At 54.8% G+C, this 14,250-nt stretch overlaps 1 protein-coding gene across 8 annotated transcripts; it reads right to left on the bottom strand.

Annotated features, from left to right (window-relative positions):
- Window positions 1-1,408: 1,408 nt before the first annotated feature.
- Window positions 1,409-13,435, bottom strand: LGALS12 (galectin 12). 8 transcript variants are annotated; one of them, XM_045485650.1, is made up of 10 exons: window positions 12,907-13,417; window positions 11,538-11,822; window positions 10,897-10,942; window positions 10,600-10,813; window positions 9,943-10,062; window positions 9,375-9,413; window positions 8,771-8,797; window positions 8,079-8,167; window positions 2,655-2,805; window positions 1,409-2,028 (listed from the first exon to the last, which is right to left on the bottom strand). In XM_045485650.1, exons 2-10 carry the CDS (start codon window positions 11,686-11,688, stop codon window positions 1,882-1,884), a joined length of 984 nt encoding a protein of 327 aa, XP_045341606.1. In that variant the 5' UTR covers window positions 11,689-11,822; window positions 12,907-13,417; the 3' UTR covers window positions 1,409-1,881. The 8 variants fall into 8 exon arrangements, with proteins under 8 accessions (XP_045341606.1, XP_045341607.1, XP_045341610.1 ...); XM_045485651.1 differs by having other exon boundaries at window positions 11,538-11,710; XM_045485659.1 differs by having other exon boundaries at window positions 1,921-2,028; window positions 2,655-2,740; window positions 12,907-13,435.
- Window positions 13,436-14,250: the final 815 nt, after the last annotated feature.

Here is a 14,250-nt window from a genome sequence, read left to right as displayed (position 1 = left end):
CGGTGGAGTACGTGACTCTTGATCTCGGGGTTGTAGCTTTGAGCCCCACGTCGGGTGTAAAGATCACTTAGAAAAAAATAACAACAACGACAGCAAAGGAGAGAACAGGCACTGAACCAGAGAATACACGGATGGCAAATCAGCATATAAAAAAAGGCTCAGCATCTTCAGCCATTAGTGAAATGCAAATGAAAACCCGCAATGACATCCCCCTCACACAGATGAGGATGGCTAAAATAAAAAACGCTAGGGGCGCCTGGGTGGCTCAGTCGGTTGAGCATCCAACTTTGGCTCAGGTCATGATCTCACGGTTCGTGAGTTCGAGCCCCGCATCGGGCTCTGGGCTGCCACACCTACTGGAACCTACTTTGGATTCTGTGTCTCCCTCTCTCTCTGCCTCTTCCCCGCTCCCGCTCTGTGTGTGTGTCTCTCTCAAAAATAAATATTAAAAAAGTTAAAAAACAAAACAAAAAACCAAACCCAAACAAAAAAAAAATCCCACTCACAATCACAAGTACGAGGATGCAGAACCACTAGAAGTTTCCCACGTTGCTGGTGGGAATGCAAAATGGCACAGCCACTCTGAAATAACTCTGGAAAATTGTTGGGCAGTGTCTGATACAGTCAAAGGTGCCTTTATCGTATGATCCAGAAATCACACTACCTGGTACCTACCCTAGAGAAATTACAGCTCATGTTCATCAAAGACTTGTACACAACCGTTTTTAGTAGCTCTACTCATGACTGCCCAAACCTGGAACCACCCAAGTGTTCTTCGATGGGTCAGTAGGTAAATGAATTGTGGCACAATGGAATACTGTTCAGTAGTAAAGAGAACTGGTCCCTGATGCAGACAGCTACTTCGATGGATCTAAAACGATGATGCACAATGAAAGGAACCAGATTCAACAGGTCAGATACTGTAGGATTCCACTGATACGGCATTTCCAAAAAAGGCCAAACGTAGGAGTGGAAAACAGATCCTCGGGTTGCTGGGGTTAGGGGAGGGATGAAGGAGGTATGATTACAAAGCAGTGACACAAGAGAGTGTTTTGGAGTGATGGGGTCTTCACATGTCCTGATTGTGGCAGTTGTGGTTACACAAACCTCCGTACGTGTTAAAACTCAGAATTTTACCCATTCCCCAAGTCAATCTTACTACTACTAAAATGATAAAAAATGGGGCGCCTGCGTGGCTCAGTCGGCTGAGCGTCTGGCTCTTGATTTCAGGTGAGGTCATGATCTCACGGTTCGTGAGTTGGAGCTCCGTGTCGGGCTCTGTCCTGATACAGTGTGGAGGCCTGCCTGGGATTCTCTCTCTCTCTCTCTCTGCCCCTCCCCCACTTGCTTTCTCTCTCTCTCTCTCAAAATAAATAAATAAACAGTAAAGAAAAAGAAAAAGAAAAAGTAAGGAAAACCACTAGAAGTGTAAATGCAGTTATAACTTCCGACCCAGTAGAAGAGAAAAAAGGTAGGGAGGGGGATAAAGATTTCATCAACCCGACAGCAAGTAGGCAAGCTGAAAAATACAAGGAAAAATAGCACCGGAAGTGGAGGCCACAGAATCAGATGGTATAAACAGACATACCAGGAACGCCCCAGATATACCAGGAATCACAGCAGTAGCACCGCGGCCGGGCACACGGCCATCCCGCTGGAGAGTCATTTTTAGCCTTCCTCGCACACAGCGTGGCCCCGGGACCGAGTGCTTGTGGATGAGATGTGAGTGCACGCAGGGGGTGCCAATCCCAGGCTGGGGCCTCGGAAAGCAGGGGGGTGACAGGCGCAGAGTGTATCGAAGGGAGGAGAGCGGAGCCGCATCGAGGGGTGCCGGGCGCGGGCTGGTCCTTCTCTTCCCTGGCGGGGCCCCTGGCTCACTCCTCAGCAGTGGACACAGTAGAGCTGGACGCTGCCGCTGATCCGGAGCTCCCGCAGCTGCTCCAGGACCTGCCGGTGCACGCTGGTGGCCCCCAGGCCCTGCCCGTTGAGCGCCAGCTTCAGCCCTCCCTCCTGGCACAGGAGCAGCACCTGGAAAAGGACAGGAGGGCCCTGCAGGCTCCCAGACGGACAGACAGACAGGCGGTGCACTGCCTGCCCGATGCCCCACCCAGCAAGCCCTCCGCTCAGAGGTCACAAAGACGGGAACCGTAGGGCGCCCGGTGGTGGGAAAGGGCAGGACTGGGTGCCCCGCTTGTCACCCACCAGATCACTGTGACCTTTCCGCAAGGATCGTCTCAGCCCTGGGCCTCGGTTTCACCCTCTGTGCCGGCTGCGTGCCCTCGAGCAGTGGGCTCAACCCCGGCTGCACTTTGGAGTCGTTAGGGGGGCTTTTTCTTTTTTTAAATAACACCAATGAGGGTGAGGGGCATGGAGGAGGGCGCCTGTCGCGATGAGCACTGGGGGTCGTATGGAAACCAGTTTGACAATAAATTTCATCTAAAAAAAATAAATAACACTAATGCCAGGGGCAGCCCCGATTAATTAAATCCGCGTCTGGGGAGTAGGGGGTTGAGAGCCGGGGCACAGATGTTTTCTCTGGCAGGCTCTAGCCCCAGCCCCCCATCCTCCGTCCCCAGGACGCACCCCTGGCTCCCCACGGGAATGCAGCTTTCGGCTCCCGCCAGACGGGATGAGGCCGCTCGGCTCGGACTGACCTCAAAAAATCGCCGGGGGTAGAACAGGAAGGGGGCCGAGATCAGCCTCTTGCACCCCCAGGGCGCGATCCAGGCCAGAGTTCTGTCTGCGAAGGAAGCCCTGAGCGTCACAGGAACGTGAGCCGCCTCGTCCCGCAGGCTCAGCGTGATGCTGCAAGAGGGGGTCGGAGAAGGGGCCGCCCCTGAGCTGTGGCTGCCGGACCCTGAGGGGAGGGGCGGATGTGGGAGAGCAGCTGGAAGGTTCGGCGGCTCGGAGGGGTGGGGAGACCTGAGCACAGCTGCAGCCACGGGGGCCGGGGACCACGGGGGAGCACGTGACCTTGTCGGAGCCTCATTTCCCCTTCGGCAAGATAGGGATCGTTGTATCAGTAGTGCCAGTATTTACCAGTATTTACCATACGGCAGGTGTTGCCTTAAGTGTTTTGAAAATAGCTATAGGGGTTACAGCCAGGCTGCCCGGCTTCAGCTCTGCTCTGGTACTTTCTAGTCCTGCGAGCTTGGGCAAGGCACTGTCTCTGTGCCTCAGTCTCCTCATCTGTAAAGTGGGGAGAAGAGTACCATCCCTGCCTCATGAGTTGTGAGAACTGAGTTAACATAGGTAAAGTGTGAGAACGGGACCTGGCACGTAATAAGGACGCGAATCACATCTATTGTTTAGAAAATACTACTATGGGGGCGCCTAGGGGGCTCAGTCGGTTGAGTGTCTGACTTCAGCTCAGGTCATGACCTCACAGTCCGTGGGTTCGAGCCCCACGTCGGGCACCGAGCTGACAGAGCCTGGACCCTGCTTCGGATTCTGGGTCTCCCTCTGTTTCTCCGCCCCTCCCCTGCTCCCGTTCTGTCTCTCTCTCTCTCAAAAATAAATAAGCATTAAAAAAATAAGAATAAAAATAAAATTAAAAATACTGCTATGTAATACAATACCTATCTCATAGGGCCACTGATAGGAACAAAGGAGATAACGGACGGGAGATCTAGCAAGTACCTGGCACTCAGGAGGTGTCTTACCGCCTACTGTTAGCTTCTCCGGAGTCCTCTCAGAAATCCTGTGCCTGGAGGCTCATCGGCCCATATAACCGATGGGGACAAGAAGTTCCGAGACTGACTCTGGTACTAGTAAGAGCTGTGGGGCTTTGGGCTGCGATGCGAACAATGTAGGACGCCAGATCTGGGGGGCTTCCTGCTGCCTGGCGTCTGCCCCTCACAGGGGAGCCAGATTCTGTCTCATGTCTTGGGAGCTTCCAAAGTCACCTTTGAAACAAAACCCCCGAAGCTGCTGGTGACTGACCCCTTAGCAGGAGGCGGTTGACAGTTGGGAGGCCAGGATGCCCGTGGGAGGGCAACGTGTGGAAAAGGGATCCCGCTGGACCTGGGCCCGTACATTTCCAGCCTTGGGTGGAATGACGCCCCGTACATTTCCAGCCTTGGGTGGGGGCCGTCAAGGGCTCACCACTGGGAAGAAGCTTGGAAGGCAGGGACCCTGCCTCCAGCCCCAAACCCTTGCCCTTGTGCTTCCCCAGAAAAGTCTTTGTCTTCCCATTGGCCTAAGAATTCAGCGTTCCCACCCCAGCTTGGCCCTATCCAGCACAGCCCCAGGCCGGGCAACAGGCTCCCCCCCCAACAGACACCTAGAGAAGTTCTGTGGAACCTCTTAGCAGCTGTAGCCACACCCCCACAGCCTCAGTGATTGGGGGGAGGGCTGGAGAGGAAAGGACAGATGTTTAATGCAGGCGAGTTCCATGCCCTCTAACTCCTACTCTCTCTGTCCAATTCAAGCCACGGTCGCTTCCAGAAAACAACAGTAACAGCCAACATTTGTTGCAGGCTTGCTAAATGCCAGGCACCGTGCTATGTCTTGATGTGGGCAGCCCACGGCTGAAGTGGCCTGGAGAAATGTCCAGGCTGTTCCATCGTGTTCTTCGACTTCTACTGTGGTCAAAAGTTGAGAAGGTTTGTACAAAAGTGGCTGCCAGCTTCTCTTTTAAAATAATCAGAAGATCTGGCATGAGCGGGTCTATGGAAATATTCTTTCCACTTTGCCTTCCCAGCCCAGCGCTTCGCTATTTCTGGGACCTGTCAGGCCTCTGAGGACATGTGAATTCGATGTCCTTGAGAAAGAGCAGTTAAATGACTTGCCGTGTCACTAATAACAACCATTTGACTTTTCATTGGTTGCGTTTCTCTACACCAATAATGAAGCGGCAGAAAGAGAAATCAAGGAATCGATCCCATTCACAACGATAGTAAAAACCAGAAAATGCCCAGGAATAAACCCAACCAAAGCGGTGGAAAATCTGTACACTGAAAACTATAGAAAGCTTATGAAAGAAATTGAAGACGATACAAAGAAATGGAAAAACATTCCATGCTTATGGATTGAAAGAACAGGTATTGTTAAAATACCGATACTACCCAAAGCAATCTACGTATTCAATGCAATTCCTACCAAAATAGCACGAGCATTCGTCACAGAGCCAGAACAAACAATCCTAAAATTCGGATGGAACCAGAAAAACCCCGAATAGCCAAAGCAATCCTGAAAAAGAAAACCAAAGCTGGAGACATCACAATCCCGGACTTCAAGCTGTATTACAAAGCTGTAGGCATCAAGACAGTATGGCACTGGCACAAAAACACTCAGATCCATGGAACAGAATAGAGAACCCAGAAATGGACCCACAAAAGTATGGCCAACTAATCTTTGACAAAGCAGGAAAGAATATCCAGTGGAAAAAAGACAGTCTCTTCAGCAAATGGTGTTGGGAGAACTGGACAGCGACAAGCAGAGAAATGAACCTGGACCCCTTTCTTACACCAGACACAAAAATAAACTCAAAATGGATGAAAGACCGAAACATAAGACAGGAAGCCATCAAAATCCTAGACAAGAAAACAGGAAACAACTTCTTTGACCTCGGCTGCAGAAACTTCTTGACATGTCTCCAGAGGCAAGGGAAACAAAAGCAAAAATGAACTATTGGGACCACATCAAGATAAAAAGCTTCTGCACAGCAAAGGAAATAGTCAACAAAACTAAAAGGCAACCAACAGAACGGGAGAAGATATTTGCAAATGACATGCAGATAAAGGGTTAGTGTCCAAAATCTATAAAGAACTTCTCAAACTCAACACCCCAAAACCAAATAATCTAGTGAAGAAAGGGGCCAAAGACATGAATAGACACTTCTCCACAGAAGACATCCAGATGGCCAACCGACATGAAAAAATGCTCCACATCACGCATCATCAGGGAAACACAAATCAAAACCACAATGAGATACCACCTCACACCTGTCAGAGTGGCTAACGTTAACAACTCAGGCAACGACAGATGTTGGCGAGGAGGCGGAGAGAGAGGATCTCTTTTGCACTGCTGGTGGGAATGCAAACTGGTGCAGCCACTCTGGAAAACAATATGGAGGGTCCTCAAAAAATTAAAAATAGAACTACTCTACGATCCACCAAATGCATTGCTAGGTATTTATCCAAAAGATACAGGTGTGCTGTTTCGACGGGGAGCATGCACCCCAATGTTTATAGCAGCACTATCAACAATAGCCGAAGCATGGGACGTGCCCAAGTGTCCATCAACTGATGAATGGATAAAGAAGATGTGGTATATATATTCAATGGAATATTACTCAACAATGAAAAAGAATGAAATCTTGCCATTCGCAATGACGTGGATGGAACTAAAGTGCATTCTGCAAAATGAAATAAGTCAGAGAAAGGCAAATATCATATGATTTCATTCATATGTGGAATCTAAGATACAAAACAGATGAATGTAAGGGAAGCGAAGCAAAAATAATATAAAACCAGAGAGGGAGACAAACCACAAGAGACTCCTAAATACAGAACAAACTGAGGGTTGCTGGTGGGGCGTTGGGTGGGGGGATGGGCTAAGGGGGTGAGGGGGTGAGGGGCATTAGGGAGGGCACTGGTTGGGATGATCACTGGGTGTCATATGTAAGGGAGATGTAAGTGATGATGAATCACTAAATTCTACTCCTGAAAAAAATATATATTTGGATTCAAAAAAGATAAAAAATTAACATAGATCATTAAATCTCAAAAAATATATATATAAATGACCATTAGACTTTGAGCTAGGATGTAAAGCTGGTGTCGTGTCTCCAAGTTTTGTTGGGGAGGGTGTTCCTCCTATCGCTGGGAACTCTTTCCTTTTCCCTTTACGACGGAGACAATCTTTCTCTTTTACTTCTGATGGGGAAACTCGGGACTCCAGCCTCAGAGAGGTGTAGTGACTTCCCCAAGAGCACATAGTTTATAGGAGGCAAAACCAGGATTCTAACCCAGTTGTGCCAGGCTTGGGAGGTCGGTGCCCTCCAGGGCTGTGTTGCCAGCCTGTCCCAGAGCTCGCAGGCCTGATCAAGAGCATGCAGGGCAACAGTCTAGTGAGGTCAGTGCTTTAAAAACCAAAACCAAGGGGCGCCTGGGTGGCGCAGTCGGTTAAGCGTCCGACTTCAGCCAGGTCACGATCTCGCGGTCTGTGAGTTCGAGCCCCGCGTCGGGCTCTGGGCTGATGGCTCAGAGCCTGGAGCCTGTTTCCGATTCTGTGTCTCCCTCTCTCTCTGGCCCTCCCCCGTTCATGCTCTGTCTCTCTCTGTCCCAAAAATAAATAAACGTTGAAAAAAAAAAAAAAAACCCCAAACCAAAATCAAAACAGAAAGGGAGAATACGGGGCACGCTCCTTCCTCTCCTGCCCCTCCGCGGAGACAATTGTGCCACTACCACATTTGTGGAGCCCTTACTATGTGCTTGGCACAATTCTAAGCCTGAACCCACCCCTGAAGCTGACAGTATTATGACCACTTTTTTACAGACAAGGAAATTGAAGCCCAGAAGGGAAAAGAAACTGCCTTGAGGATGCACAGGGAGGAAGTGTCCTCAGCAGAAGTCAAACCCGGGGGATCTGGCCCGGAAAAGTCACGAAATCCAGCATGATTCCAGCAAGAAGGAGGAAAGGAGGGGAGAAAGGAAGAAAAGACTAGTCTGGCTCGGAGCCCTGGGGTTTAGGGAATGGAGCAGGAGCGCCCCCTGTGGGAGAGGTCAGGCAGCGTCCGTGTAGTTCGTGTGTTGCTCCAAGCTCCCAATGCCTCCTCTCTGGGGCGCCCTGGGAGGTGGAGTTTGCCCTCTGGGTCTCAGCCTGAGCCTTTAAAGGACCTTTCCCGAAGTCCCAGCTGGGACCTGCGATGAGAGGCTGCTTGGCCCGCCCAGATGGACCGGCGGGGAAGATACTCCCAGCACTGGGGCTGTCGGGGCCATGGAGGCAGCCTGAGCACCTGTCCCAACCACAGACTCGGCGATTGAGCGGTGGTGTTGGAGACGAAAGAGGAAATTCTTGCAAAGCTCGTGCGTGGCTCAGAGCTGCTTCTCTCTCCCTCCCATCTGCATACTTACTCCTTCGGCTCTGGCAAGACCAGCCCCCGCAGTACGATCACCTGTCCCGGCCAGAGACCCTTGGGAAGGGCCCGAGAGCAGGGCACCTCCTGTAGGGGGACGGAGATAAGTGAGAAGGGACACATAGAGGGGCTTGGGGAGGGCTGGCGCCCCCCAGGGGCCGTGGAGCCCTGGAGCGGGGGAAGTCTGACCTTGGGCCTGCAGCCAGGAGAAGACTCAGCTTTGCTCATTTATTAAATACCTATTGCATGCGTGGTCTCCTGAGCTCGACTCTCCCTGGCCCTTCAGGGTAGAGCTCTGTGGCCACCCCCCTCTCCCGGGGTCCGAGCACCAGGTATGTCCCCCAGCGCTGCACCCTGAATTGTGATGGCCTGTTCACTGCTCTGTCTCCCCCACCAGCCTGCGATCCATTGGAGGGCTGAGACTGGCTAGTCCCTCTATCCTAGAGCCTGGCACCGGGCCTGGCACAGAAGAGTATCAAATAATTGTGTGCAGAATCAATGGAGAAAAGACAAGAAGCGGGAGCTTCAGCAGGAAACAGCCTGGCCCACCCGCAGCCCACAGGTTTCTTCTATAAAGGAAGGGGAGACTTTGGTGCCGAGGCCATTTCCCACCAGGGCGGGGGTGGGGGTGGGTGGGGGGTGCCCTCCCAGGACGACACCTCCACCAGACCCAGGCGGGAGGTCACTCACCAGGCTGGGGCTCTTCAGCAGGAAGGGCTGTCAAGGGAAGAGAGGGGGCATGGAGATCATGTGGTGTTTGCTCGGTGGGAGAGAGCCTCTTAATATTGTTATTAAGAATTGAGGGCATTTGGGGTTTATCTCTCTAAAGACAATGCAGGTGAATGATCGGAGCCCCAGGGGGGCCCTCTTGGATTCACACATCAGCTCTGGGAAAATGGGGAGGAACCGGAGAGAGGGTCTGTCATTCACTTATTGTGTGGCCTTGGGCCTCATCTCCCCTTCTGTCCTGCAGGCCAACCCCAGCTTCCTCCCCGGGTTGGGAACAGAAAGCACCCCCCCGCCCCCACCCCCCAGAGGGATCTTCTGATGGCCATACTGGGCAGCCAGCCTACCCCACCCATCTTCCCAAGCCACCCCAGCTTGGGCTGGGAGAGGAAAGGCCAGGCTGGCTTGGGATTGGAGTGGGGCCAGCGGTATCCATGGCAACCGTGCAGGGACGGAAGGGGCAGCTGGCTCTTATCAACCAGGTCAGGCCAGGGGGGAGGAGGGAGCTCAGTGGCTCAGCGAGTGTGGCTGGAACCGCAAGGGCCGACCTTGCTCCCCAGAGACTCACATATCCGACCGGATACTCAATGCCGCCCTCTGCAAATGGCTGTCAGGAAAGAGAAAAAGCAACACACGGGATTTTAATTTATTTTTTTAATGTTTACTTAGGTTTTTAGAGAGAAGGACAGAGCGCGGGCAGGGGAGGGGCAGCGAGAGAGGGAGACACAGAACGTGAAGCGGGCTCCGGGCTCCGAGCTGTGAGCACAGAGCCCGACCCGGGGCTCGAACTCACAAACCGCGAGATCGTGACCTGAGCCGGCGACGGACGTTTAACCGACTGAACCGCCCAGGTGCCCCTCGGAATCTGCATGTTTAACAAGCTCCTCGGGTGCGAATGGCATAGCTAGCTGCTGTTTGGGCCCCATGGTGCCAAGTGTCCGAGTGATTCATTTCCTGGCCATTGCTCTTGGGTCCCCTTCTGTGGTCCCCTTCTCATCCCGCTCGCATCCCGCACCTTGATGGCCCCCTTCCACCTTGGTTGTAACTGGTGTGACAGGGCCTGTCTGGGGCGGCAGGGGGGACCTGGGCCTGTCTACGCATCCACTTGGACGTCCGTTGGCCCCAAGGGAACTCACGTTGATGTTCAGGAACCCAACGGCCTCCACCAAGATGTCACCAAATATGCCCAGGGTGTCCACACGGGACAGCGGGAGCCGGTAGCGGTAGTGGAGAAAGTGCTGTCCGTTCACGCTCACCTGGAGGGACGGACAGACAGCACAGCAGCCCTGGATGCACGCTGAATTGATACGTGCCAGGCCACGGTGGGCACCCTCACCTGGAATGTCCCCCATTTAACTTGACATCAGCTCTAAGAGACAGGCACGATTTACAGACGAGGTGCCCAAGGGTTTGGGGAGCTTATGCGACCGTCCCGAGGTTGCACAGCTGGCAGGCGGCAGACCTGGCCTTGGAACCAATGCACCTCTCACTGTCCCTCTGTGTCCCTCTGCCCGGGACACAGCACTTTCCCCACGCTGTTCCTCGTTTGCCCTAGCGGCCCCAGCAGCCCCATCCACAGGTGAGGAAGTAGAGGTCCAGGAGGCCGCGTGACCCCTCCACCCCAGGGCCCTCCGTCCGCTGCTGGCTCCCCCCAGCTCCCCTTTCCCCCGGGGAGGTCAAGGTCCTGGCGTCTTTCTGGCAGGAGTTCACATCAGCGGTGAAAGCCTCGAGGTGGAGCTCTCTCTCCCTGCCCCCTGCCCGCTCTCCTTCTCCTGCCTGCCCTCCCCCCTCACCTTCATTTCCTCATTTCCGAAGAGAAAGAGGATGAGGAAGCTGGCTCCTCTCTGCAGGCCCAGGCGGGGCCACCGGGCCTCGGCCTGCCAGCGCTCGAGGTACAGGGTGTTGCAGATGACGTGGGGCTTGGTGGCGTGAAAGCGAGGGTTGAAGTGGATGGCGATGTCCGGCCGGGGATGCACGCTGCAGCCGCACTGGAAGTCTACCTGGAACCTGGTGGGCACCCCTGGTCAGAGACCCCCAGGGACCCCGAAGGCAGAGAGGGGCCGCCAGCTCCCCACGGAGCACGCCCTTACCTGCGTGCGTCGAGAGGGACCACTCCCTGGAGCGTGACCATCTTGCCTGCACGCAGGCCACCGAAAATTGTCGTCACGTAAGGAACCACCTGAACAAGGGGGAGAGACCTATCCGTCCGGGGTTGGAGAGGGGGCTTTACTAGGACCAGGTGGGTGGGGGGAGAAGAGGAACGAGACGACTCGACTCTCCAGCCCCAAACAGAAACCGCCCTCATGGGGAAAAATCAGTTTTCTCTGAAAGGTCTGTTCTCTTCCACCTTCTCCCCTTTCCTGGACCTTCACATGTCAAAGCCACGTTGCCCTGGGGAGGCCGAGTTCAGTTCCATCGCCCCCTTGGAGCACCAGCCCTGCCCCTCTCCCCAGCTCCTTGGGCACAAGCCCAAGTGAGGCTTGCTGTCCATTGGATGCCATCTTGGCCTCTAGAAGCCTGGTATTGAGGTTTCTCGCGGACCGTTTACTGGCCAGAGCCCAGAAAATGGGGGCGGTTGGGCGGGCAGAGGGATGGACAAGTTGGGACCTTGATATAGACGCCTGGAGAGATACCCAATGGTGGCCCAGCCTTCCTTCCCAGGCTCACCTTTCCCCACACAGAAGCTGTGCGGAATTCCTAAAACATACCACACACGTTTACCGGTCCCTACCTTTTCGGGCCTGCTTCCTGTGCTCTCCCTCCACGCTGTGAGATCCAACTTGACTTTCAAGGTTCTCCGACACCTTCTCCAAGCATTGTCCACTATGGCACCCGAGTTTTCCCTTCCCTTCCCTGCTGTTCCCAGCACACTTCACTCGCATGGCTGGCTTGGTGGTTGGCTGGCTTAAAGGGAGACCAGGGGCCCGGGAGGCCCAGGCCGCTCAAAACTGAAGCCCTGTCTTCCCCTTCTGTGCTCAGCGCCTGGCGGGGCACAGCATGGGCTCTGAATAGGTGTCTGCAGAACGAATGTGAACACGTAGCAGCTACGCGTGGGCATACGTGTGTTCTCCAGCTCGCAGGAGCCTTTAGAAGCCCGAACCATCTAGAAGGAGCTGAGCCCGAACAGTGCTGCCCTCCAGGCAGGAGCTGGCAGCGTGCAAAGAGAGGAGTGGTCGTGACCTGGGCAGCGGCTGCACCCCGTTACTCGGGCAACTGGGGAGATGCTGGAGCCCCACAGGCTCCAGAGGGCCCACAGCTGACCGGGCTCAGCACCTCAGTCCCTCCCACTTCCCAGGCTCTGGGCCTGGCCTATAACTAGGGACGTGATGCAGCTCTCCTGGGGGGAGAGGGCCAAGTAAAGAGAAAGTGATAATTAGTGCTCAGTGAGGGGACGGCAGAGTGTGCTGGGCATTCAGCCTTCCGTAAAGCAGGGCCAGACTTCAGACAATCTGCATGGGGGCACCTGGGTGGCTCAGCTGGTAAAGCGCCCCACTCTTGGTTTCCACCTGCATCACGATCTCACGGTTGGTGAGATCGAGCCCTGTGTTGGGTTCCGTGCTAACAGCATGGAGCCTGCTTGGGATTCTCTCTCTCCCTCGGTCTCTGCCCCTCCCCACCTCAAGATAAGCAAACATTTAAAAGGAAAACAAAAAAATAGAAAATCTGTGAGGGCACTGAGCAAGAGGAGGAAGTGAGGGGACCCCCAGGGCCATCCCTGAGTTGGATAACCTGACTCTCTTCCAGGCTGGAGAGGAGAGTACCCTAGGTACTCAGTGGCTCCCCCCAGGGGTACTACCCCGGAGCCCAGAGCCTCCCAGCCCCGTGTCTTGCAGCAGGAGCACAGCACTGACTCCCAGCAGGCTCTACTGCTTTTAAAATGTGAGGACCCTGTGAGCTCAACGATCGTTCCCACCCAAATGGGAATTAGCTGGTCAGCTACTTTGCTAAGCTCAGGAGGGCCTTCCAGAGTCCGTGGGCAGGTGCAGGGGGAGAAGGGCCCAAGATTAAAGGCCTCTCCACCCACCGCCGGGGAGTCTGGGCCCCACTGGGGTGGGGGGAGCCCCGAAACCTGGAGATTCCAGACCACAGTGGCTGCTCACCGGGTGGAAAACTGGTGGCTGCAGGATGAAGGTGTCAGGAAGTGGGTCCGGTTTTTCTCCGGGTGACATGGGGGTGGAGGGCCTCCAGCTCGACCTGCTGATCCGGATTCCAGGAGCCCTGCCCCCACTGACTCGCTTTCCCCCTGGCAGGATCCTTGGTGCCAGGACAGCTCTCCCAGCTGTTAGCCTCACCTGGCCCAGCCGGGCCCCAGTGCCTCCTGGAGCCGGCCTGGGAGGGCAGGTGCGGGCAGCGGTCTACCCCTGGTCCACACCCCAGCTCCAGTCCCACCGGCTGGCTTGGGGCTGGCAGCAGAAATCCGAGTCCAGGAGCAGGAAGCTTGAACTAACTAAGCAGCTGGCCAACCAGCTCCCAGCCCCCACCGTGTACACCCGGGTCTGGAGCACAGAGCTGTCGCAGAGGGAGGGCAGAGGCAGGCTCTTCTAAGGCCTCGGAGGGTTTGTGGTTTCTGGGGCCCCCATGGGAGCTCTCCCCAGTCAAAGGCAGGGGTGATGGTGCACGTGGGCAGGTCCCAGGAGAAGCCCCGCCCCCGCTTCTTGGCCACCATTCCGTGGCTTCCCATTCCCTACTCCCTTCCTGCCATGAGGTTTTCATCTCTTCCCCTCGTTTCCCTGCCCCTTCCTCCACTTTTCTCCCTTTTGCAAGATTACAGTCCCTTGAGGCTCCATTTCGGCATCGGCTAAAAATGCCAGGGCCCAGCTGCGGTCACCAGAAAGGAGGCAGGGGATGGGAGAAAGGGGCAGAAAGAGAGGGGCACCCCTTGAAGCTCAGAAAAAGCAGCGAGGTGCAGAGGGCGGGACCCAGCCGCTGCTGTAATGTGCTGTGTGCCCTAGGACAAGTCACTTGCCCTCTCTGTGACTCCCTTTGCTCATCTGTATATTGAGCGACTCCAGAAGAGTGTTTCCACGGGAGGTCTGTGTCTGGGGGGCGCGTGGGGTGGGGGGTCGGATCTTTATCAAGATCCCCCAGGATTCTTTGGACTAGAGTCGCTCCAGTTCTGGTTCAAATTCCTATAAAGCCTTCCCTCTACAAGGCAGCACAATCTCTCAACTTAATCTTGAGTTGGGAGGTCCCAGGATCCGACCACGCCGGCAGCAGGGAATTCTCTGCAGGACCAGGCTGGGCCGAGGCTCCAGGGCGCCTTAGCGGAGGGAGGAGTCAGCCGCTGCTCTAATCCAGGGGCAAGTGCAGGGGCGCCTTTGGGGAAAGGCATCTCCGTCAGAGCCTCTCAAGGGCGGCAGCAGTGTGGCTTGTTAGCAGGCTTGGTAGAAATGCAAACTTTCAGGCCCCACCCCAGACCTACTGGAGAAGACTCTGGGGGCAGG

Source organism: Leopardus geoffroyi, chromosome D1 (genome assembly GCF_018350155.1).
Source record: "Leopardus geoffroyi isolate Oge1 chromosome D1, O.geoffroyi_Oge1_pat1.0, whole genome shotgun sequence".
Taxonomy (NCBI): domain Eukaryota; kingdom Metazoa; phylum Chordata; class Mammalia; order Carnivora; family Felidae; genus Leopardus; species Leopardus geoffroyi.
This window is presented reverse-complemented; position numbering and strand designations above follow the sequence as displayed.